Below are 27,043 nucleotides of genomic sequence, written 5' to 3'. Positions count from 1 at the left end.
AAAAGATCACAAATTGTACCAAGTCGAAGATATTACACTCAAAAATAGAAAAAATGACCTCGTTCCCCATAAATGGGCAAAATTCCCAAAAAAATTATAGTTTTAAAAATCGGTAATTTTTGACATTTTTTCAATTTTTTTTTTTTTTAAACTGCCATAACTTTTTTAAAAATGAACAAATCAATAAAATTTTTTTTTTATAGATACCTAAGGTATTTCACTATTATTTGAAATATTTTTTGAATATTTGACCTTTACCTACTCATAGAGAGGGTTCAATATGGCAACTTTTTCATAAAAAATTAACTTTTTAATTTTCAATATAACTTTTGAAAATGTTGGAAAGACTGACACTTTTATTTATATCTTAAATTAAAGCTACAGTAATATACTTTAAAAATAAAAACATTTGACCTCTGGGTTTTTGTGTTAAAATTTTGGGTTTTGTATTTTATTTTATTTTAAAATACCTGACAAGTGGAACACACTGATATTCATAAATATTATATAAATCAAATTGATATAGCATAAAAACTTATTTTAATTTTTTTGCTTTCTTTAAGTCCAAAAAAATAGCTTTGGAATTTGAATTAGCTTAAATTGCCATTGTTTCAGTTGACGGAAGCGACATACGGTTGCCTAGTAAATATCACTTATGTCTTACGCGCTTAAGGTACAAGGTTCCTACCCGCGTATTGTATGGAGTTTTTTTGCATTTTTTTCTTAATTCTTTTTAAGTTAGAATGAATTTTCAACTCTTTTGATTTTAATATCATTTAAATTAAATAACTTCAATGTAGTCGTCCCTCGTGAGAAGATATTTCTTATTCATATTAAAATTATTTTAAGTTTTAGCTTCAATGCAAAGCCGAGAAGGTATTTTTTTGTGACTATCATTTATTTTTTCTGCTCTAATTTGACCTACATTTTTCAACGATACGTCAAATGATTACAATTCGTATTTAGTTGAAGATATTACCCTCAAAAATTGAAAACAATTCTAATTTTTCAATTAAACAGTTACTTATTCCATGTTCTCCATACAGACAATTAAAATCATTCATTTCTAATGTTTTCAAAGTATTTATTGACGAATCAAGTTCTACTTGACTAGGAATTGATTACTGTTATTTCTATTTAAGTTATTTTTTATGATAAAAATGCAAAAAAATATTGACCTTTTATGATAAATTTACTATAGTTATTATAAAATTTCCTGACTGCATATTAATCTTAACAATTTTTTTAATTCTCATCAAAGTTTCTATTTAATGATGTCAATTTGAAACTTGCAAGTTAAACAAAAAGTTATGGAAATAAATTCAACTTTTTTTTATTATAAACTTACATAAAAAAACAAATTTTAAGTACCAAAAAGTTGGTTAAAAGTGACATTTTGTACTGATTATTTTTAAAATATTAAAAATCAAAATAAGTAAAATTTGAAAACAATTTTTTTTTGTAAATACTTATTTTTTACTAATAAGTTATAATATCAAAAATTAGAAATAGTCTAATTGCAAATTTGAAAACAGCGCGAAAAGTTGTTTTATAAAAGAATATTTTTCATTCAAGCGTAGAAAATTTTTATGGAAAAAGTTACATACTTATAACTAATATATTAGTTTTAAGTAATCTTTTCATGACTTTTTTTCAATATCCTATGATCATATTAATTAATAGTATTTTTATGATGATTTATGCAAAAAATGTCTTATTCCATCTCGTTTTACCTATGTATTTTGGTATGGTTTTGTGAAGTTGAATCACAGTCTATATGATATATATATATATATATATTTTCATTAAGGTTTAGTTTTACGGTAGTTTTAAAAAATAAATATAAACTTTTTCTCTATAACTTTTAGCATTGATGTGAAGCTGAGAAGGTATTGCTTTTACTATGTGTTTTTTTGTTTCTGTTACCACTTTTTCTCAGCTCTCACCGAACCGATTTCTTTCAATGATACGTCAAAAGATCACAAATCGTATCTAGTCGAAGACATTACTCTCAAAAATTGAAAGAATTTCCTTCGTTCTCCGTAAATAGAGGAAATCTCCAAAAAAATTACAATTTTAAAAATCGATTATTTTTGGAATTTTTTCAATTTTTTTTACTTAAAATTGCCATAACTTTTTTAAAAATGAACAAATCAGTATAATTTTTTTTTAATAGATGCATAATGTCTTTACCTATTATTTGATGCATTTTTTTTATAAATCTGACCCTTTACCTATCCACATAGAGGGATTTAATATGACAACTTTTTCAAAAAAAAAAAGTTTATTTTATTATTATAAATTACATTGATAGACCTATAACTGTACATTTCAAATAGTGCTAAGTAATAAAAATCATATTAATCAAATAGTAATTTTATATTATGTCAATAGTCATAAAAGAATAGTAATCTATAGACCCTTAAGATAAAATAACATATTATGATAATGCTATTTTTGGAATCTTTAACAACTATTTTTGTTTTTGTTATCTTAATATTATTATAATTCTTTAATAATTCTCTTTAAATAATGACATAAACACATATTTTGGCTTGTTGAATAGTTTATTTATTTTTGATTTATAAGTGGTTGAATATATTTATTGTATTTATTATTTCAAAAAAAATTTTAATACTTTATATATTTTTTGTCTTACAAATACATAATATTATTACTACTTTAATACACAATGTTTAATATTATTTTTTATAAAAAATAAAATATATTTTAAATTTGAATATTTACAAATTAAAAATATAATAAAAAAAGTGTTTAAATCGTATTTTAAACGTTTTTATTAAAGATATCTTTTATTTTAGTTATAATTGTTTTTTGGCCACCTTGGCTGTTAGTATACAAAAAAGAATTGACTATATTAAAATTTATGTCTTTGATATCACTTTTTTCAATTATGTATTCACAGAACACTTTCAGAAGCTTTACATTTATTAAAATTAATTTGTCATCTGATTGAAAATCATCGTATAAGATATCATATTTTATTACCAAATTTTCGAGTGACTTGTCTAGTTTTTTGTCCAAATGCAGTGATATACTTTCTGGATTCATTATAAAACCGTCAGGGTTCACCACATACCAAGGTTCTAAATTTGAATTAGCACATATATCTTTTACTATATCTTTTTCGCACTTAACAACTAAGTCTTTTAATGATTTTTTTTCTTGTGAATAATACAAATTTGAAATTAAATGTAAGTGATCTTTATCTGGTAAAGCTAAAAAAGTTTTAAATTTTTGTACTATATTGATTATTTTGTCAGTATACTGATTTATTTTTTCGTCTGGAAATCTGAGATGTACATGTAATGCTCTAATAACAAATAATTTTATGAAATTTAATAAACCACTTTGATATATTTTCATATTGTTAGTAAAATTTGTAAAGCCTTCAGGATAATGTAATGATAAATTATATTCTTTATATACAGGTATAACACTTTTCCAATTCACTCCTATTTGAAAATAAGTCTTCAGATCTTTAGAAAATTTATTAAATTGATCAAAAATGAACACGTCATGTATATATAAATGCTTACTATCAATCAAATCTAAATTATTTGTTGTGATACCATGTTCAGCATTTTTTTTCATAAATGTATTAATAGTGTCAGTATTTTCCTTAACTAAAGATTTAACTTTTTCAATACATAAATTAAATGGTTCTTGTTGGTTACATTCTTTTAAGTTTGTATTTACAAAATTAAAATTATATTTTTTTTGATCTTGACAATAATGACAGCCTGTATGATCAGCTAAATATTTCACTAGAAATTCGTGATTCTGAATAATATATTTAATGTTGGTATTTGATTTTTCCATATAAATATAAATTAACCATAAAGCTTCAATTTCCTTAACACCCATACTAATAGACGTTGATAACATATTGCGTATAATTTCTTTGTTTTGTGTGATTATTTCAAAAAGATGTCTTTCGTCTATTTTCTTATAATTATTATCTTTTACAAGATATTGAGTTAAGATCATATGATGATATATATTAAATGTGTACATACATCTGAGCGTAATCAAATGATAATTTACTGTAATAAATAAATTATTAATCTTTTTATCTTCAAACGTCTTAATCTTACCTATTACTCTTTTATCTACTTGAGAAATATTTTCCAAATGTTTTAATTTTTTTTCAAGAATTTCCATCTGTATTTTATTGTTAAATGGAACATTGTTTTTTGAATAAGTTATAGCTACAGTTTTGTTTGGCAAGTTTACAAATCCAATCAGTGTAAGTATAACAAAATTAGCAACATAAAACATAGCGATTAAGTTTCTTTAATTATCTATCAATTCATTATATTTATGTACATAAATTCTTACTTGTAATTTTACGAAAAATTTATTTGAGGCACTTAATCAGTGTATGGTAACTCAAAAATGTTGCTGCGTCTACTCTAATACTAATTATATAGGATATCTGTAAACAATTTTTTATATAGTATTTAAACAGCTTTCTTATATAAAAAAAATATGCTTTAAATAATTTTAAAACGCAAATTATTTTTTAATTTTTATTAGTAAACAAGTATACTTAATATGTCTCAAGCATACTCTTAAAAATATAAGAAATTATTTTTTTTTCTTTTCAGAAGTTATTTGTATAATAAACACTTTAATTAACAAATCAAAAGAAAATAGTTTTATTGCTTCTCGGCCGATTGATCAAAATGTAATTCTTCTCCTTAAAAATGTAACAACTTACGTTTTGTGAATGGTTAAATATTTAATTGTCTTAAAAATAAAAATATGACTAGTTAACAACAACTTTAAACTGTTATTTAAAAAAATGATTATCTTTACATTATAGCAGGAGGAGAACAGTTTAGGAATGATTCGAGATAAAAATAAACAGACCCGCGTTTCATCTCCATCGATTATTTTTAAGAGTTAATAAATTTCAAATATTAGTTCAAAAGTAGATCGACTAGTAACTTTCTAAATAAGATCATTTTCTTATTTGCTAGCCAGTTAAACACTTAAATAACTATTTAAAAACTTAATTGATACGATTTTAACGAGAAAGAAGAGGGAATATAACTATAATTTTTTGTATTATTTAAAGCTAACAGGATAATTATAACTTCTAGAAATTATACCCTTATAAGTTATATATTTTTTTAAGAAATTATATTTGATCTGATATTTTTGAAGATAAATCATGAGACATAATTAGCAAATCAGCTTGTATTATATTATTCTAAGTATTTAAATCACGTTTAATATTTTAACAAAGTTATCATATTAACAACTGCGTGTATTAAAAAATTTGTTCGAGAACGAATTTTTAGTTTTTTGATTAAATCAATACGCGCAAGGAATAAGGCAGTAACTCATATTTTTTCGTTTTTTAGTATATCAAAATAAAAATGACTCATTGATTCACGCTATGTGTTTATCAATTTTCTCAGTTGTTTAATTCCGATTCAATGGAAATTGAGGATATTTTGAAGTTATTATAAGAAGAGTTCAACTTAAATTCAAATACCTTCTAATTACGAAATGGATTTTTTTGAGTTATTGTCTAATTCGTTGCGCATAGCGAAATAATATTTAATAGTTTCGATTTCTAAAAACTCTAAATGTAACCCCCCAAAGGCGTATTTGAATAAAAAACCTTAAAAACAACTAAATTCTGGTATAAAACGGGGTAGATAAGAATAATGTTATCATATAAACATCCCTCAGTATAAAATCCATATTATAGAAAACAAAAATTAATTTTTAATTAGAAAAAAATCAAATTTGCCATCTTGCCTGGAACAAATTAACACACCCTAGTTGAATGTAGGTTGACACGACTTACATCGCAATAATTGAAGTTGACACTAGTTTTGAGGGTAGAGACCCTTGGGCCGTTTATTAATAAGCAACAACAGGTTATTAAAAAAAACAAATAAACCGAAAATACGAACACAGTTAATATCGCGGCACTTTCGCTGGCATAGGCGACGCGGTGGTATTGGGCATGATCTTCGACGTTAAAAAGTTAGCATCGTTGATGACAACAGTGCGCAGGTACGGATTGGTTCATCGAGTGCGGCACGTCCCGAACCGGTGGAGTACAACCTCAAAGTTGTCATTTTGACAACGGGAAGAAGACTTAGCGTATCTTTTGCGGCAGGTCGTCGTCGGTCGTGTGGCACTTGCTAAACTTTACACTGTGTCATATGACACAATGTGTCGGTCAGTCAAATACTCATAGTAGAACAACGGCTGATAAAGGTGGCACGAGTCGCGGGGCATCGTGTATCACGAAGCGACGCGGGGCCGTCTCAAGGTTATACTTAAAAAATGTATTACATATGTATTTTTCAATTAAGAAGGACTTTTGGACTATTAAGAAATTTTGGATATATTATACAATTTTTTAGTTCGCCGAATAATTAAAAAAATTGGGATATGAAAATGTTTAAAAAGGGAAATCGATATAATTAATAATATTTTTTTCTGTAGCTGAGCTAGTTATCCTGTTATAAAGAAACTATATACAGAAATTTATTATAAAAATAACGAAAAAAACAACTTGTCTCACATCTTATATGTTAAAAAATACCTTTAGTACTTCCCAAATTTTATTAAGACTTAAAATTTCAAATATTTTTGATATATCTATTGCAATAAAATATTTGTTTATTGACGCTCAATTTAAAACCTTACGCCGTAAAACAACAACATTACATTGTTTTGCAAAAATTAAGAAGTGCTATTTTAAACAAACATGTGTGTTCATTTAAAATTATTTTAGAAAAATTCGTCATTGTTTAGTTGATATATTGTTTGGTGTATAGTATATAAAAATATTTACAAATAAATTCGTAAACACTTCAATATTTTTTTAAATCGAATAAAATATCTCGTCTTAAGTATCAACTTGCACCACACAACCCTGATTTATTTTATGATTAGATCATACACAATTGAAATAATAATATCTATCAAGAAATTATTTTTAACTTTTATCAATATTGACTCGTATTTTGATACATTAAAAATTTTCTCGATGAATTCATTTGAATAACATAGAGTTATACTTACTAAACAAAGGAATTACTTTGTATTGTTACTGAATATGTAAAAAACTTTTGACTATGTAGTATATATTGTATGTACCCCGACGAAACGTAAAACTCCCAGTTGTTATCAATCGTGATAGCCTCTTGTTGAAAATATAACCTATTAACGTACTTATGTAGTACTGAATTAGAGGGCAGTTACTAACTAGATTTCAACCCACAGTTTAATAAGAAAATGTTGAATAGACATTTAATATGACAGAAGTTTGAATAAATTACGCGTAAATTTTTTATTTGTTTATTAGTGAATCCAACAATAATTTTTTGAAAAGAAAAAATGGTATTTTACATCGTATTTTTAACGATGTCATTTTAAAACGCTAAAATTTTATTAAGTATATATGAACAAAATAACAGTTGGTTTTTATTTATTTATTTATAAAGATTAACGTCACATCCCTTTTTTAATTAATACACATTAATAAACAAAAATATGGTATAAACAACGTAAAGACACACACAGACACACACACATATATATATAATATATATTATATATATATATTGACATAATATTATAATTACTATTTACTGTATATTTATCAGAAAAACTCATTATTTTTTTGCATTTTTATCGTAATAGAACACTTAAATAAAAATCATAGTAATAATTTCTAATTAACTTTTGGTGTTTAAAAAGATTCTACAATGGAAATATTCAGAATTTAATTAATTTTAATGATTATATATCTAAAAAATCCAATAAAAAAAAGTTGTTAAAAAGATTTATTCAATTAAGCCTATTATAAAATTTGATTATAATTGTAAAAATCCATCGTTAAATTCAGGTGAAACTAAAAATCATTTTATTTTAAATTTATGATTTATATAGCAACATGTTACAAAAAAATTTGGAATATTATAGACTGGTAGTAGGACACACAAATAGAGTTAAAAAATGAATAAATTACAAAGTAAAATTATTTACTTTTGTAGTTGAATACTTTTATCATAACAAATCTAATTTGACAATAAATACTTTAAGAATATTAGAAATTAATGATTTTAATTGTTTGTATGGAAAAAGCTGGTTAAGCTACTTTTTATTTGAATAAGGAATATTTTTTCGATTTTTAAGAGTAATAACTTAAACTAATCATTAATTTTAATATCATTAACTTAAATTAATCATTTGACGTATCGTTGAAAAAAGTAGGTCTAGTGAGAGTTGGCAAAATAAATCGTAGCCACAAAAAGAACCACATAGTAAAATAATATTAACATGAATATGAATTTCTTCTCACGAGGGGACACTATAGTGATAGGATCCTTTATATTTATTGAAGTTATTGAATCTAAATGAGATAAATATCAATTGATTTGATATTAAAAAACCCAGAATTTTAATACAGGATTAGCATATTTTTTAATACGGTAGCCATTTGCGCATAGAAGATAGGTATTAGAAGATAGATGGGACAAATTTTTTGTTTTAATTTTATAGTACATGACATAAGCTTCAATTTAACATATGTTTAAAGGATGCAGTATTTCCAGAACATTTTCAAAAGTTAAGTTGAAAAAGTTAGTTTTAGTAAAAAAGTTGCTATTTTAAATCCCCCCGTGAGCAGAATAAGTGTTAGATTTTTAAAAAAAATGATATCAAATGAAAGGAAATTACCTAAGGTTTCAATATAAAAAAATATTATTTTGATTTGTTAATATTTGAAAAAGTTATGGAAGTTTTAAGAAACAAAAGTGAAAAAAATTACAAAATTTACCGATTTTTAAATTTGTATTTTTTTCGGAGATTTCCCCCATTTGTGGGGAACGAGGGAAAATTTTTTAATTTTTAAGGGTAATGTCTTCAACTAGATACGATTTGTGATGTTTTGACGTATTGTTGAAAGAAATCGGTACAGTGAGAACAACAGACATTAAAAAAAAAAACACATCATGGTAAAATTAATACTTTATCAGCTTCGCATCGAAGCTAATAACTGGTTTTGATCTTCGATGAGGGGCAGTTTAAAGGCGAGGGTAAACGGTTACCGCCGCTCAACAGGAATTTCTTCACTAAGGACTAAAACGTGTTCACAGACAAAAATTCATTTTTTTTTTTGCATGAAAACTGTTTTATCAAGTTGTATTGAGATGAAAATGTCCGATTTTTCAACAAATTATAAAGGAGTAAATTATCTACGATCTAATGTTTTTATAATTTTGATAACGCAACTCTAAAGTTATTGGTCAAACGTTTAAAAAACTAAAAAATAGGAATGTTTTATTGTGAATATAAAATACTAGAAATGATTTTAACGAAAACATAAAAACGCAAAATCGCAGATAATTTTCTCCTTTATAATTTGGTAAAAATGTTGGGACCCGGGCACCAATACAAATCAAATAATGTCCCTCGCAAAACATGTTTAAAAACGTTTTATTCACCATATGGCGTCCTCTTAATTTAGAATGTAAAACTGTACCGTGTCTCGTTTTAAACAAGCGCTCGCTCAAGTCTCTCTCTTTATCAGCCATCCACCTATCATTATAACAAGTGATAGATAACTAAGTATCCCCGCTTACGGCACAGGTAGTGCAAAGTCCACCAAGCCTCGGTATTTAAATTCTTAAATTAAGCCGTTGACTGTCGCTTGCAGTATTAGTGTTCTGTTCGTTTTCGACATCACCGTGTACATTGTGTTTCCGACTTATACGTACTGACTGGTTCCCTATTTATATTACTTAATAAGATACGAATTGTTTTTGCCTACTTTACCAACATCTCTCGTGGTTACATCAACTGTCTTTTCAGAAGTCAACCATCTTAGGAATAAGGTAATAAATGTCGATTTCCTTTAGTTTTCTTTCTGATTTTTATTAGAAATTTGGATGTTAACTTGAAACGGTGAAGACCCTCGTACTATTTTTGATTTTCAGATAGTTACTTTGAGTAAATTTCGCTGGTGATAGCAGTGAACTTAAGTGGGCTTTTCGCATTTGATTTATAATTGGATTTGCATTAGAGATTATTCTGGAAAAATATTTGTATAAATAACATTTGTAGTATATTATTATGTATTATTCGTTGTTAATATTGTTATCTTTACGCGTCGGATGGTTTTAGTATAATAATTATACCGATACTTACTCCACTGATAATCGAAGAAGGACAAAATATCAATTTAAATATCTTTAGACTGGCTCATAATTTTAGGTATGTTTGACCGCACATGAACGATATTTTGAGCTCAGAAAATACTATAATTAGTACTTTTGTATTAATAAAATCGTATAGCATTAGCAACTGTGGAAGATAATTTACGAGCATTTATATATGTTATTTTGCTATTTATCATTACACGACTTAAGTTCAAATAACACTAATATTTTACATACCAATAGAAAGCTTGAATACTTAATTGTTAGATTATACCACTCATTTTTATTTTTATTAATTATTTAGAAATTGTTTCTTAATAATTACCAAAAAAGTTTAAATTTTAAAAAAAATTATAAATAAAGTACTTAATGTAAATTAAGTCCTTGAAGTATGTAATACTTTGGTAGTAAAAGTTACTAAAATGTTTGTAATAATAAGTGCAGTGAAACGTAATTTATTAAATGGCCCAAAATTTAAAATTATTCAGTTAATAACAGTATTATCTAATGTTATTGTCATCGTATGATAGAAAAATGTAATTTTCTGTTATATCTTATCGTGATATTCGTGTACCTAAAATTTGAAACTTGTACAAGTGATGCATGACAAACAACAAAGCCATTAATGGTTTTACTATATATTAGTAAATATTAGTGTGGTTCGTGGGTGCTGGCGGTGGGGGTGCGCCTTTAAATATAATAAAATAAAACAATACACATATTATTATTTTAAAGGTCTCAGTAGAAAATAGAATTTGAAATAATAATAATAGCGATTATAGTATTATAGCAACCGATAACAAGTGTACATGCAGTTAATTCTAAAAATAAATTATCAATCTAGTAATATACTAATATTTTACCGTATGGATGACGCTGTCGGTTGTCCAAACTGGCCTCATATTTGCATGCGTACCTGCATTACTGAGGGAAATAACTTGAATGTTCGCACACGAAAAATGCATTGTACCAATTTTACTATTTAAAAATTTGCATTTTTAATAAAAATATAGTTTTAAAAATTTAAAATTAGTTTTCCTTATTTAATTAATTTTAGTAGGGGGTGCGATTGCCCAGTCGTTCAAACCACGAGCAGCCATTGTAAATGTCAATTTACTTTCTTCAAGGCATTTTTTGTACTGTTTTTAAATATAATTGTATAAAATTTTGTTATGACACTAGTAAATATTTAAAGTAAGTTATTGTAAGTTTAATTTATCATAATTTAATTTTCGTCTAAATAAATTATTTAATTATTTTTACACGTATAAATTTATATATTAATAACTTTTCTGAGCTACGCCAATCGAAAAACAAAAATAAATGTTGATTTAATTAATAAAAACTTAAAATCTTTATGGAAAAAATATACCTAACTAAATTAGGAATAAACCTTATTTATTATGCTATATAAGCATACCTTTCTTTGTTTTTAGATTTACCACAGTTTAATCAGCGGTAACTGTATGAATGCTTAATATCAGTTTTAATAAAAAATTATTGTAGAGTACTTTTACATTTAGAAAAAAAATTAAAGTTCAATTTAGATTTAGGGTCCTCAAAAACTTGTAATTTAACGTACCACTCGTAATTTTAGATTAAATTTAAAGATTATCTCACTCTTATTCTCCTCTAATTTATAAAAATAATATAATATATCCCTCCACATTTTAGATTAAATTCAATATGTTACTTTTAACCCTCTAAAATAAAAAAAATGAACGATTTTTGTAAAATTTGAATTCAGAGTCATTGAAAACATATAAATATCCATCTTTAACAGTATTTTTCATTAATATCGAGCTCTATTAATTCTGTCCTGCTATTGAAATTCTGGCACACTATGCAGTGATCCGAAACTTATGTCCAGCCGGCCAAATTACTATTTTTTTTAAATTTGATTTTTAATATCTTCTTTTTGTGATTATTTATTAAGATATATTTCGGAATCTAAACATAACATTTCAATCCCTAAGTTAATTTTTATTATTTATAGAGATAATTAAAAGACTAAGATTTATTTTTTTTGTAATTTTTTCAAGTAACTGTTTGTATGCTTTTTAAACATATATTAAGCGCCCACTTTGCAAAAAGAAATAATTTTATGTTTAAAAATGTATTTTCTTTAAGATTCCAAAAAAAAACTTAGCACAGTGGGGTTGTAGCATAGTTGGACCAAGTACAAATATTACCTGATGTATTAATTGTAGTTAAAATGTTAACATTAAGTAAATATGTTATAAATATAATTATAATTTTTTTACTAACACCTACCAGTGGTATAATTAACGACTTAGTTTAGTTTTAGTTTTTGAAAAGGTGGACAAGAACTGTCGATGCAATAAGACCTGTAGGAAGGTTCCTTGCGCACACTTCATACCAAGGTATAGTACTTTGGTTTCTTCTCCCAAATGATTCCATAAAGATATATCCGAATACTATACATACCCAAGGGTTAAGAAATATAGATAATTTGAATTACATATACTGAATTACAATGCATTCAATGTCAAGTAATAATCGAAGCGTTTGATTGAAATTAAATCTTTCTTTAGTAGTATATAAGTTAACACTACGTAACAAAATATAAATAAATTTTTTTTTAACATGACAAAAATAAAAATAATAAAATAAACGGTATAAACACAAAACAATATAAACTGATAAATATCAAATAAAACTTTGCGATAGACTGTTGTATGAGAGACTGTCCACGATGTCAAGGGTAATTACATTTATATTTATAATATACTTATTGACCTTATACAGGTGGGGAAATAAGTATGTAACGTCACAAATTCGAAGGTGGGCCGTTTATGATTTTTTGTTATGTCTACTTATTTATTTTATCGCGTAAAAGAACCTTTTTCTGACACAGCGGTGTCAACCACTCATTATTTTGCCGCTGACCGCTAGACAAGGCGATAAAAGAGAAATATAATTAAAATCGAATTGTTTATCAGTATTAATCCCTTCCAAAAAGACTGGCCTTATCGATTTGAAATTGCTGTTAGATCGGTGTTGACTCTTCTCTTTTCTTTCTTCTGTCATTGACCGTGCTAGAGTGCGCACATTTATTGTTTTATTAATATTTTTATTCAATGATGGAGTAGAGCCGCCAACAGCGAACGGCCAGGTCTTTTCGACGAAGCATCCAGACCATCGGATGGGTCTCTTCGGAGACCGGGTATCGTTTTCTTTTATATATTATATTTATGTAATGAGCTATATTTTATTAATTATTTTATTTCATTTTATTTTATCGTAAATTAACTTAATTTTGTTTATGTGTGGAGAGCACGTGTTTCCCTTTTCTTCTAGCCAACGCTAAGGAGCGAGTGTCTAGACCGCTCCTGGTGTTCTTCATTAATTTCCGATTAACATTAACGGATGTGTTCCAATACCGTCCGTGATGTTTGTAATATTATTATTTTTTTTTGTTTATATATTTTATTTTATTTGTATTGCCTTTATTTGTAGACATGGTTTTTGATGCATTCGCATTTTTGTCCATGTTTAACTTAATTTTCTTTTTTTATAACAATTAAATTAATTTTCCTTATTAACTTCAACTATAATATTTATTTTATTGCGCGAGTAACTTAATTACTCGCGTGTATTTATCCCTATTTCTTAATCTAGACACGGGCTACGGTATGTTTTACATATTAACCACATACAACTTTGATTGTCATAATTGTGTTTAATAAACCACGAGGTATTATAGTAATTTATACATATAACGACATATTAACTTAGATTATACTTTTAATTAACTTAAAATTAAATTCCACCTATGGTCCGGTAATCATATCTGATAGGTGTGACACCTCGCCTAGGTGGTGGCGACCCTTGCTACTATAGCTAGTCTTTATGCAAGTGTCAAACCATGTTGTTGTTACAGGCCAATATTAAAAGCCCACTTGCAAGTATAACACATAAAATAAGTATGGTTTTTTTTCTTTATTTTATGTAGTAAATAATAACTATTTTTAGTATATTTAAGTAATAATCCAAGTATGAATAAAAAAAAAAATCATGTATACAAAAACACGTTTTCATGATGTTCTTCAAATTTCAAGTATTTGTTTTAATACTATTATTTATAAGTTAAGTTGGGTTGGGTTAAAAAATAAAAATTATTGTTGATTAAGTTATAATTTCGTATTATTAAGTATTTTAAAGATAGTTCAACACGTCACAGTTAAAGATTTTTTAAAATTGTGTTGTGAACATTTGGTAATGATGATTGCTCTATAAATTCGAAACTCTTTTTTAGATAAATATTAGGAAGGTCCTCTATTATAGATGAAATTAAAAAAAAAATTATTTTTATTTAGTGGACACTTAATTTTTTTATTAATATGATTAAAAATCAATTTTTAGCTTCAACTCGAAACTGAGGAGTTATTTTACTATGAAGTATTTATATTTTTTTTTGCCGTTTTCAATTTTTTTCAATAATATGTCAAAAGATCAAAAATGGTATCTATTTGAAGACATTAACATCACTAGTTGAAAAAATTTTCTTTGTTTCTCATAAATGAGGAAATTTCTCTGAAAATTTACGATTTTCAAAATCCATAAATTTCTACATTTTTTAAATTTGTTTTTATATAAAACTGCCATAACTATTTGACAAATGGATGAATCAGAATAATTTTTTTAAAATAAATACTTTTGATATTTTATATATATATATATATATATTTTTTTTTTTTTGGAAATATGACCTTTTCCTGCCCGCAGAAGGGGAAAATGCAGAGAAATTTAATAAATTGTACAAAAAATTATTTGAAAGTGTTTCTAATATGAACTATACATTGACATACAGGGTGTTCAGTAAATAAGGAAACGAATTTCTATTGTACTCATTGTTTGTAACAATTTAACTGTTTCCTAACTTACTGAACATTCTGTATAAAAAAGGGATAGGGTAGGATTTTTTGAAAAATATTTTTAAAAACGATATTTTTTTTAGTTTTTACCTTTTTTATAATTTTAATTTCAATTTAGTACTATTATTACTTTTCAACAAATCTACAACAAATTAATTTGTTTACTTTAAACTACTGTTTGAAAAGCCACAATGATGGGGTTACTGATATTCATAAAAGTCATATGAATCTAATCTACATTAAATATTAAGTTAAATTTATTTTAATATTTTTCAAACGCCTTCTCTAACTTGAGAAAAAGGACTTTGGAAATTTGAACCTGCTTATATTGCCCTTTTATCGTTCTGCAATGACAGTGGTCGATTGCCATGATGGTAACGTGTGTCTCTAGCGTTTGAGTTACAGGATTTAAATCTGTTTTCTTAAATTTTTTCAAACATTGTCAATAAATTCTAAATTAGTATGATTTTACTGTGCTAGGTTTCTTTACTTGTTTTTTCGTTCTATAGGTACAATAGATTTTACAATAAAAAGCGTTTTATAAAATATTTTATAAATAAAATTTTAAATTGCTTCACCGTCTTTTTTGTTTCATAAGTTGGCAATAAATAAAAACAAGTAATTAGTATAGTTAAAGAACGTATTATAACAGTTATTTATCATTAAATGTTAACAAAATGTGGGATTGAATTTAAGTGTTATCGACAAGAATAAGTTTGAAAAAAAAACATATATTATATTATATGTAATGTGGTTTTTACAGATTATATTATTCTGAAAAGAATTTATAATAAACATGCATAAATATAAACTAAATATATAACAAAGACCTTTACCTAAAAAGAATAATTAATTACAAGATATTTAACCACATTAATAATAAGCACTTAATGGGTTCCGGAGATTGCCACGAACTGATAATGCCCCGACATTCATTTACTCCGACACTATAAAAAAATCCTCCGAATACATTTACTCCGACAACAATTACTACGAATACCTGGTTACAAAAATTTGGATGTTACTACGACGACGAATACTCCGAATAGGACTATTAATTGATTGCTCCGAATGAAATTAGCTCCGAATATCGATTATTCCCGAAATCGATTAAAAAATTATCAAATTTCGGAGTAGATGAATATCGTAGCATTATATTATCTGATGGAAAAGTATAACCCTTATCGCTAATTAATATAATAAAATACGTTGAAATTGTAAATATCTTTAATTAAACAACGATAAAGANGCGTTATAATTGATTACTGTCTATTAACGAATAATTATTACAATAGATCCCCGAAATGTATCCGACTTTTGATAAAATAGGTACATAAAGGTAACATAACTGGTGTGAGCCCTTAAATTTTTTTTTTGGAGGGAAAAGAATAGCGATTTCAATTTTCAGACGTAAAATCTTTTTTGCCTTTCCTTATTAATGCTTATTATAACATTAAAAGCATATTAATATTATAACATTTAATTAGTTTAGTTAAAAAATATAGAGGTACGTTTCACTGATGATAGGATTCGTCATTAAACAGATGTGTTTATAAAGATATTCGGTATCCCATTCTCTAAAACTGTCATTACAATTAGTCTCATATGAAATCAAACAAAAATATGATTTAATATCATTTCATTGTTCAAAGGTGGGCAACAAAATTAATTCAGTCCAGTTTGGATTTGACCGCAATCTGGAGAGACTTGGGGGGCTTTGTCTCCTAAAATTCTGCCATAGAATATACCGTAAATGAATTAATTTGTATTTTTTGTTGTATAGAAATATTTTTTAGATTAGGTAAAAAATTATATAATTAGAGTTCCCAAATATTCTGTTGCAATACTCCTACGCTCTAGTCAAATTAAGTAAACACAAGGCAGTTATAAGTTAACAGTGGACAATAGTTTATGATTTATCATAAACTTACAAAAATCTTCTGCTAAGATAATTAGTTTTAAACTTAACTAACTCGATTAAAAATATGCAGTGAATTCATTAAATAATTGTTGAGTTTTTTTTCATTTGCATTATGATTATTTGAAGTTTTGTCAAATATACGTATAGAGTTAAATATTTTAATTTATAATCATGATTGATAATCAAACAATTATTCATTTTTTCTCATTAAATGGAAATCAAATATAATAATGTAATATTGAAACTGTACACTTTTTTTATAGGACATATTTATATAAAATTACATTTTTACAAAACATAATACATTACATTCCGTGATTTTATTTTGAAAATTAATTTTTATTTTTTTTGGAATATGCTTTCCAGTGGAATATTCTAAAAAATTCATATAAAATTTTTTAAAAGACTTCATTTTGTATTTATAAAACAATACATTTGTATTTGCAGGATTGCCCTTCTTTAAAAATTTTTCTTCGTGAAAAAATTACTCACTCATTTATTAAATTCTCTTCGTTACTTGTTTGAGGTATCTTAAGTAAAATGTTAGTTTGAGAATTGGAAACATTCTACCAAAATAATGTATATGGTATTTATTTTTTAATTTTCATGTGTTGCTGAAGTGGTATCTTGATTTTACAATAATGTGTTTTTTATTTACAAATTTTTTCTACTAATAAGAACTATTAATTTTCAGTCTGATGGTGTATCTAAGTAACTTTAAATAAATAATTTTTTACTCCTTAATATTTTTAACTTTTTTTTGAGCACCACTGGAGATTATAATGGTTTTACTTATAATTTAAAATTGATTATAAAACTGTTACAAAATTAAAATTTTTTAACGATGAGTTAACATATTTTTACTTTTAGATGACACACAGAATTTTTAAATAAGAAAAAAGTAATTCTACTTATATATAACTAAAACTTACTAATTCTTAGCATAACTCATATTAGAACTTGTAGCAAAACTTACACAGTTTAATATTATTTAAATTTTTTTTAATATAAGTTAAAAATAATTTTAGTAATTAATTTTCAATTAAAATTGCTGAAAGAAAAATTAATCATACTCTTCCGAGTCTAGAAAAACCTATTGGAAGAAACTTCCAGAAAGTAATAAGACTACAAAAAATGTGTTCAACAATTACTGCATTGAAGTTGGATATACTGTGTTATTTTATACTTAGATGTTCTAATGCAGCACAGGAAAAAATCCAGACATCCCCAAGAATGATTTTATATTGTACAAATAATAACAATTTTATGTTTATATTAGTTATTATTTTTTAATATTACACATTCAGGAATTAATCACTAATAATATTGCAAATGACAATTTTTACAACACATATTTGTTATAGAAAAATTAGTTTTCAAATGAATCTCTTAGATGTTAAAAAATAAGTTACTGTTAGATAAAATTTTGTGGATCAACTGAAAAACAGTTAACTAACAGTTTTTTGATTTTATGAAAATATTTTGTAATTATTGGACAATTAAAAAATAAAATTCTCAAAGATAAATATATATTCTAACAATAAAGTAAACTTTTTCAAAAATGTACATTTGTATTAAACACTATTAATTTTATGTTTCTGAATAGGTCTTAAAAATTACTTTATAATTATCACTTAATTTAACACAGATTTTTATTTTGAAATACTTGATCTACATATTGTAGTAATACAAAAATAAAGTTAAAAGCGACTAGGTGATATCGCGATTGTAGATTCCGAGGGTTAAAACAGTAAAGATAAGTAGATATAATAAGAAATGAATTAAGTTTCTCTCATAAAAATATTAAACGCTGAGGTATTCTTGTAGTGGCCGGGGTCTTGGCCTCTTATCTGACACCCAGTCAAAGCGTCAGATTAACTGTATGTGCTATAGTGAGAATACTGAGACGTTCTTGGAGTGAAGGAGGCCTCCTCTCTGATACCCAGACGAAGTATATGACCAAGCACTAACTATTTATTAATATTTAAATTAATTAAATCAATCTATTGTTTTACCAATCTTTACTCAGATTATTAAATCTAAATAATTGAGCTAATATGAAATTACTTACCTATTTAGATAGCTTGTATAAAGATCGTCTAGATTTGCGTAAAAATTTATAACTTTTTTTTATATAAATAAATAAAGTCTCGACGTAAAAATAATTATATTCAATATCGTCTAAAAATGTACCGAAAACGACACGGGGTCGCGGCTAGTTCGAGAAAAATAGACTGGACAATAGAATTCTGAATTCTATATTAAATTCAGAACTTCAAAAGTGATCTCTCTTAGAAAATCAGCGCCTTTTTATATTATTTTTAATTACCCTCATTAGAACTTTTAGTGATAACATGATAATTATTTTTAATATAAGATACAAATTATACAATAATCAATTTGAAATGTACATACATGTATAATAGCTAGTGCACAACAGTGTATATGTTATGCCAGATACAATCGGTATTAAATATAGATTATTAATTTTTCATTTATAAATATAAGATGCGTAATGCTTTGAGCATATTACGACAATATGTTAGGTATAGAGTGGCAAATCTTTGATAGTTCTCGCATCTTCATTGGCGCTCGTATTTGGCCGGTTTGAATGTTTCCGCTCGTCGTTCGTCTATCGTCACTTTCATAGCGAACAGTCCTTTTTTTTTGTTTTTTACGATTCGCCTTTAAACTCTATCGGCACTCTTCTCATGTCTCGCGTCTCAAATAATCGCAAATCGTTCAATTTTTGAACCACTTATAGTTTTTGTTCCTTGTTAAGAGTTTAAATGTTACCAGTGTGTAATACACACTACACAAATACACACTGTGTAATTATTTTTAGTATGTAAGTTATCCCCGCATTCCTTTTCTTTTTAAGTTTTTGAATTTTGTAAAAATATAATATACAATATTTTTATACTGGTTAAAAATAGGTTTACTTATTTTTAATTCCCCTTTTCTTTCTTTTTTGTTTTTAAAAATAAATAACCCAATCATAAGTAAGCCGGCGTGTTATACATTTATGTAAATTCATTAAAAAAAAATATTTAGTTTTACTCTTTAAAATGTAAAAAACATGTTAACTAATTTGTGTTTTCTATTAATAGTAGCCACAACAAGTTAAAAAAAAGTTATTATGGGCGTGGTGTCGCCGCCTTTGCGCTGAAATTCAGCTGTGCTGTTGATTTCTGAATGGGTGACCATACGGGAACTTTAACAGTGACACATATATTTACCCCATACTGGTTCTCCAGCTAAAATAACGTTGCGTCAAGTCGACATCCGGTGTAAAATTCTGTCAAATTGTTTGGACAAGCCGACCGTAAATAGTTGAGATAGAGACATGATGATAATGATCAAAATTAAGTTATTAGAATTTTTTTTTTAATATTCAGTGAAAAAATGTAAATATAATAAAAATTGATCACTTGTGGCTAATCAATTAAGTAAAATTAAAACTATATTAAAAATATTATTAATTTAAAAAACTAAAAAATATTAAACTCAAAGCCACAAAAAAATTAATGAAACGACGCGGATACGTATTTCGGAAACAATGTTACCATGATCAACGCTAAACACATACTGACACCCCGACTAGAAAAAACTCCCTTATATACCCCTAGTGACCTTATAACCTAGTGACGTTATCATTAAGTAATATTATCACATTTTGCCAGTTTACACAAGTTTAATAATGAATTTTTCAGTGGGCCAAGATCCCAATTAATTAAATTGTTTTTATTTTTAAACATTTCTATTGCTTCTCTGATATTAAGTTCTTTGTAATTATTTACGTTTTTAATTAGTTTTATGGTTTTAATAGAGTGATTATGTGTCAATAAATGTTCAGCCACTGGAGATTTCTCAATTTCTTGATTTTTAATATTTCTTAAGTGCTCTTTAAACCTGACCCCTATATTTCTTTTTGTTTGTCCTACGTAACATTTATTACAACTTTCACATTGTATTTTATAAATGCCTAATTTCCCCCTTTCATCTACCTTATCTTTAGGGTTACCTAATAAATCTCTTAAATTATTACTCTTAGATGTTACCAAAGTAATACCAAAATTCTTAAATATTTTAGTTAATCCATTTGAGATGCCCGGATAAAATAAAATTGGTGATCTAATTACTTTTTGTTCCCCCTCGCTGGAGAGTGTACTAGCTGCCCTCCTTTCTTTTTTCCACTTTTGTTTTCGGACTAATTTCAAAATTATGTTTTCGTTATACCCATTAAATTTAGCTATTTCTTTTATAACCACCAATTCTTTATCATAATCTATTTTATTCATCGGAATATTAATTAATCTGTAAACCATACTATTAAAAGCTGACAATTTGTGTTGCCAGGTGTGGTTCGATGTGTTCGGAATGTATCTGAACGTGTGTGTGTTTTTCCGATAAATTNTGTGATTTCAAGACGAAAGTACGCCTGATTGGAGCTGATATATTTTTTCTCAAAAAATGTATTAAGTTCCATATGACTCCGAAGTTTGCCAGATTACCAAGTAAGTCAAACAATAATAATATTAATTTTTACAAGTCAATAAATTTCGCTCAGGAGAAATTTCTTAAGTTAGAAATAATAAATCATTATCGCAATAGAAGTAGATTAGAAATGGGGACTTATCAATTACATTTAAAACTCTCTAATTTTTTGAGTCAATCACAGTGGGATATCTTCGAGCTGAAGATGTACCAAGTGGTTGAACATAAATTTAAAACAAAAAAAGAAAAGTTAAATAAAAAATTTCAAAATTTACTTTCAGAATACAAAAATAAGGGTCAAATAGATAATTTTAATAAGAGTCCGGTAGTTTCANCGGTCAAATTGATAATTTTAATAAGAGTCCGGTAGTTTCATTTTCTAAAAACTGGGGGGACGATTTAGTTAAAAATTACACAAACATTGTTTTTTCCGTTGAAGAAACTGAAATACTTAAGTTGGGTCTTAAAACAAGTTTTTTACCAAAAAAATTTCCAATGGAAGATCTACTAGTAGGCATTGAAATGGGGGTTAAAAGTGTTGATTTTAATAATCAAGACTTAGCAAGAAGGGAGTGTTTAAATTTTCTACAAAAAAATTCTGTTATAAATAAAGGGGGTTTAGGAAAAAATGAAAAACATTCACGACTCATAAAAGACTTAAAAAATAAAAACTGTTTTTATTTAAAGGCAGATAAGGGGAATTCTGTTGTAATACTAAAAAAAGAAGATTATTATGAAAGAGTATAAAGAATGATTCAAGAGGGTCCTTATAAAGAAATTAAAAAGAATCCATTAAATAAAATGATAAGGGAGGCTACAAACGTCATAAATAGTTCAAAATTAATAATCGAAGAAAATTTCAGGTTTTTCATTAAAATTTCAAACCCTCAAATACCTAAACTATATGCTTTGCCAAAAATACATAAGCCAGGAAGTACTATGAGACCTATTGTGTCGAATATTAATGCTCCGACTTACAATTTGGCTAAACACCTAGTAAGGGTATTTTCATCTTTCAAAAAATTCGATAGTTTTTCAGTTAAAAATAATATTGATTTAGTTAAACAATTATCTAGTTATACCATTCAAAATAATGACAGGTTAATTTCTTTTGACGTAGTTGCCTTATTTCCGAATATTCCAATAAATATAACAATTGATTTTCTTAAAGACTGGCTAAAGGACCAAAACATTGAACAGGATAAAATAAATGAGCTTATTAATTTAACAAAGTTATGTATGAGTCAAAATGTTTTTCAGTTTCAAAATAAATTTTATGAGCAAACTGAGGGCACAGCAATGGGAAATCCGCTATCACCATTTTTAGCAGAACTTTTCATGAGTAGGTTTGAAACAAATTTAAAATACACTTATGGTGATTTTCCAAAAATTTGGGTTAGGTATGTCGATGATATTTTTGCAGTTATAAATAAAGATTTTAATATGGGGGTTTTCATACAACATTTAAATTCTTTTTACCCATCGATTAAATTTACATATGAACAAGAAATAGAGGGAAAATTGCCTTTTTTGGATTTATTAGTTAAAAGAACAGAGGGGGAACTAAATTTTGAAATTTATCGGAAAAACACACACACGTTCAGATACATTCCGAACACATCGAACCACACCTGGCAACACAAATTGTCAGCTTTTAATAGTATGGTTTACAGATTAATTAATATTCCGATGAATAAAATAGATTATGATAAAGAATTGGTGGTTATAAAAGAAATAGCTAAATTTAATGGGTATAACGAAAACATAATTTTGAAATTAGTCCGAAAACAAAAGTGGAAAAAAGAAAGGAGGGCAGCTAGTACACTCTCCAGCGAGGGGGAACAAAAAGTAATTAGATCACCAATTTTATTTTATCCGGGCATCTCAAATGGATTAACTAAAATATTTAAGAATTTTGGTATTACTTTGGTAACATCTAAGAGTAATAATTTAAGAGATTTATTAGGTAACCCTAAAGATAAGGTAGATGAAGGGGGGAAATCAGGCATTTATAAAATACAATGTGAAAGTTGTAATAAATGTTACGTAGGACAAACAAAAAGAAATATAGGGGTCAGGTTTAAAGAGCACTTAAGAAATATTAAAAATCAAGAAGTTGAGAAATCTCCAGTGGCTGAACATTTATTGACACATAATCACTCTATTAAAACCATAAAACTAATTAAAAACGTAAATAATTACAAAGAACTTAATATCAGAGAAGCAATAGAAATGTTTAAAAATAAAAACAATTTAATTAATTGGGATCTTGGCCCACTGAAAAATTCATTATTAAACTTGTGTAAACTGGCAAAATGTGATAATATTACTTAATGATAACGTCACTAGGTTATAAGGTCACTAGGGGTATATAAGGGAGTTTTTTCTAGTCGGGGTGTCAGTATGTGTTTAGCGTTGATCATGGTAACATTGTTTCCGAAATACGTATCCGCGTCGTTTCATTAATTTTTTTGTGGCTTTGAGTTTAATATTTTTTAGTTTTTTAAATTAATAATATTTTTAATATAGTTTTAATTTTACTTGAAAAAATGTAACATTGTTTTAATTTTCTTAAATTAGTAGCTAAAATTAAACTTTATAATCATTTTAAAATTTTAAAATTAATTTTTTCAGGTAATTTTTAAGTATATTATTTGACGCCTTGTATTTTGTGAATAATCAATAAAACTTTACCCATAGTATATTCTGAAAGCTCATTTTACAAGCTTTCTTTTGGTATACATGACGATCCGTGAATCATTAACCACTCGATTATTCGTAAAATAATAATAATTTTGAGAATTTTCTATATATATTTTAGTTATACATAATTTTTAAATTATCCTCTAATAAGTATTTTTTGGATCATTCCTTATCCGTTATAGGGGTATCAACTTTTTTTTTAATGGAAACATACATATTTAATTCATTAATAATTTAGAGTAATGTCTGAAAGTGAAGAGTAGGTCCTGCTATTTTTATCACTGCATATTTCTCGGCTTCATTCCTTCTTCCGTCTAGGTATATAAATGTTAATAACATTTAAAATACTGGTCCAAAAGTTGTTACTGACCAGTCATTTTCTCAATTGGCATTATTTTCTATTTTATAAACTAGTTAAATATGTTTGTTTCTATAAAAAAAAAGTCGATATTTCTATAATGCATAAAGAATGAACCAAAAATAAAAAGTCGATAAATAGAGAATTATAATTAACTGACATATACGGAACAAGTGGGTAAAGTATCAACAACAGACGAGGCCTCACACTTCACGTTTCATATTTAAAATTAAAATAACTAACAAAAAATACTGCATATTGACTCGATCACGGAGCTCGCCAGTGCAGTATTATTTTTGCGTTAATGATAATTTTTAATTTTTAGCATGTCAAACAATAAGGGCAATACACTCCGGGGACGCAAGGAGCGCTTACAACAAATTTTCCGCCAAATAATAGAAGAGCTCGATATGTCGCTTGCTCAAGCGCCGGCACTGCTCACCTCGCCTCAAGCCGCTCAGGAAGCAAGTTTGTATCAGATTTTTATGGAACCGATAGCAAGGGCTTTATACTACAGGGGTCTTAAAGACGGGCGGACGGCCACCATCTGTGAAACACGGAGGGCACTTGAAACTGTTTCCGTGTTTCCTCGGTCATTACCAGGGGAAAGGACGCTATCATTTGTTTCAGCCGTGTCCATCACATCAGCATCGACAGGCCGACCAACGGACCGAAATCGTCAGTCCGCTATTACTTGCGTGACTGCTACGAACTCCTCGCTACAGAGAGTCAACATGGGGGCGAGCACGTCCGCTGGAACGCGTCCTGCACTTCCCCGCAAAAGAAAACTTTGTCCTTCCGACATTCGTCGAAGGGAATACAAACGTAAGATATTTCTGGAGAGAAAAGAAAATGAGAGAAAAACAGCCTCTGGCATAGCAGTGACAACCAACGTGAGAAGTCTGATACCTCTGACAGGGAAGCCACAGACAACGCCCTTGCCACTGATTACTCCGCCGATAGCTAGACCACAAACTCCGGTGACGGCCATGATCCGATACACCGTTAACCCATTGGTTATACCATCATCAACTCCACTGGGACCGCCAACTGGCAACGACATCAGCTCGACACCCACTGTGTCTGAAGAAGAAGCTACGGATATACTGAACGATATCGTAGAGGCTTTTTTTTCTTGTCCCACATCTCCTTCCGCTTCTAGTTCCCCTCGTCCCACATAATCAGACAAGTCTTACAAACTTCTCTTTTTCTATTTTTCTCCCCCTATTACACACAGAAGGGAAGGAAATCCTTCTTATTCTCCAAATCATCCATATCCCACGGATGACAAAGCTATTAGTCCGTAATACATGGACTGGACTGCCTGTCTTCGTCTACCAGGAAGTCCGTACATTTTCGGACTGATAATAATATTTCATATCAATATTCTATATACTTTTCAGAAATGTTATCTCTATTTGTAATAGTTTCTTCCGTGATCATTTTCTTTTCCGTTCTTTCATAGCAACTACTACTATCAATCTCCATAATTTTAGCATTATTATTCTTACTTTCTGTTATTTCTTTACTATAGTTATTTTTTGTTATTTCGTTAGTATCAATGATCATAATTTCATCAGAATTACTATAGTAATTTTTTAAACTGTTAACAAATATATTATCGCTATTATAAAAATTTCATAAAAAATAACATCCCCAAGAATTTGAATTATTTTCTATATTGCTTTTTATTATACTTGATGGATAGCTTTTTTACTTGTTATAGTATTTCTATAAAAAACCTATTTGCCTCTCGTTATATTTTATAATGATCTATTTCTTTTTCTGAAATAGGAATATTACCATTTCTAAATAGAGTATGAGTAGGGTCGATAGTTACAAAATCAAAAACATGCATAACAATTTTTCTTCAGCTCTATATAATTATATAACTATATAATTTATTAATAAAAGTGAAGCATTTAATATTAAAATATCAATAATGCTTTTTAAAATATTGATAGTAGTAGTTAAGTCATCTGAATATTTTTATGTAAATGTTTTAAAAATATAGCTTGTTTATACTTATCATAGCAAAAACATCACGATTAATATAGTAATTTTTTTCTTAATATATTAAATACTCTTTATAATTACTTAATCTTAATACTTTTCTGGTACAAACTCGTTACGAAATTTGATAAATGTATCATTTTTTTGATTTTATCTTGGATATTATTTGGATTAATTAAATTACCCTCTCTATAATCTAAAAGGTAATTTTATAATATAGTATAGTCTCGACGAAATACTCGAAGGAGATATTAATTTCTATACGTGTTTCAAGTATTTATTTCATTACTTTAAATTGAAACGTCTGCGATAGAGAGATCTGAATCGCCGTCGAGTAATAATAATTCACTTAAACAAAGTTCGGTCAATGCAGCGTTTACCCGTTTACCCAGAAATGCCATTGCCTATAAGTGTTACAAGTATTTTTTTCATAACT

At 27.0% G+C, this 27,043-nt stretch overlaps 2 protein-coding genes and 1 long non-coding RNA gene across 6 annotated transcripts; 1 reads left to right on the top strand and 2 right to left on the bottom strand.

Annotated features, from left to right (window-relative positions):
• Positions 1 to 2,663: 2,663 nt before the first annotated feature.
• LOC126896104 (uncharacterized) lies at positions 2,664 to 7,272 on the bottom strand. 3 transcript variants are annotated; one of them, XM_050668580.1, is made up of 2 exons: positions 7,078 to 7,272; positions 2,664 to 4,459 (listed from the first exon to the last, which is right to left on the bottom strand). In XM_050668580.1, the coding sequence occupies exon 2, from the start codon at positions 4,300 to 4,302 to the stop codon at positions 2,788 to 2,790; it is 1,515 nt and encodes a 504-aa protein (XP_050524537.1). In that variant the 5' UTR covers positions 4,303 to 4,459; positions 7,078 to 7,272; the 3' UTR covers positions 2,664 to 2,787. The 3 variants fall into 3 exon arrangements, with proteins under 3 accessions (XP_050524537.1, XP_050524536.1, XP_050524534.1); XM_050668579.1 differs by lacking the exon at positions 7,078 to 7,272 and adding an exon at positions 5,816 to 6,029; XM_050668577.1 differs by lacking the exon at positions 7,078 to 7,272 and adding an exon at positions 5,846 to 6,029.
• A 2,416-nt stretch (positions 7,273 to 9,688) lies between these two features.
• Positions 9,689 to 26,931, top strand: LOC126896113 (uncharacterized). Of its 2 annotated transcripts, none has more exons than XM_050668597.1 (2): positions 9,689 to 9,893; positions 24,920 to 26,931. In XM_050668597.1, exon 2 carries the CDS (start codon positions 24,921 to 24,923, stop codon positions 25,773 to 25,775), a length of 855 nt encoding a protein of 284 aa, XP_050524554.1. In that variant the 5' UTR covers positions 9,689 to 9,893; position 24,920; the 3' UTR covers positions 25,776 to 26,931. The 2 variants fall into 2 exon arrangements, with proteins under 2 accessions (XP_050524554.1, XP_050524555.1); XM_050668598.1 differs by lacking the exon at positions 9,689 to 9,893 and adding an exon at positions 13,285 to 13,434.
• LOC126896128 (uncharacterized) lies at positions 9,887 to 12,863 on the bottom strand. Its single transcript, XR_007701777.1, has 3 exons — positions 12,492 to 12,863; positions 11,081 to 11,195; positions 9,887 to 10,089 (listed from the first exon to the last, which is right to left on the bottom strand). It is a non-coding gene; the product is annotated as an uncharacterized LOC126896128 (long non-coding RNA).
• Positions 26,932 to 27,043: the final 112 nt, after the last annotated feature.

Source organism: Daktulosphaira vitifoliae, unplaced genomic scaffold, assembly GCF_025091365.1.
Source record: "Daktulosphaira vitifoliae isolate Bord-2020 unplaced genomic scaffold, ASM2509136v1 Scaffold_1, whole genome shotgun sequence".
NCBI classification, from domain to species: Eukaryota; Metazoa; Arthropoda; class Insecta; order Hemiptera; family Phylloxeridae; genus Daktulosphaira; species Daktulosphaira vitifoliae.
This window is presented reverse-complemented; position numbering and strand designations above follow the sequence as displayed.

Bases quoted from the DNA above. Each gene is read 5' to 3' on its own strand.
- LOC126896104 (XM_050668580.1), bottom strand. From the start codon at position 4,302: ATGTTTTATGTTGCTAATTTTGTTATACTTACACTGATTGGATTTGTA.
- LOC126896113 (XM_050668597.1), top strand. From the start codon at position 24,921: ATGTCAAACAATAAGGGCAATACACTCCGGGGACGCAAGGAGCGCTTA.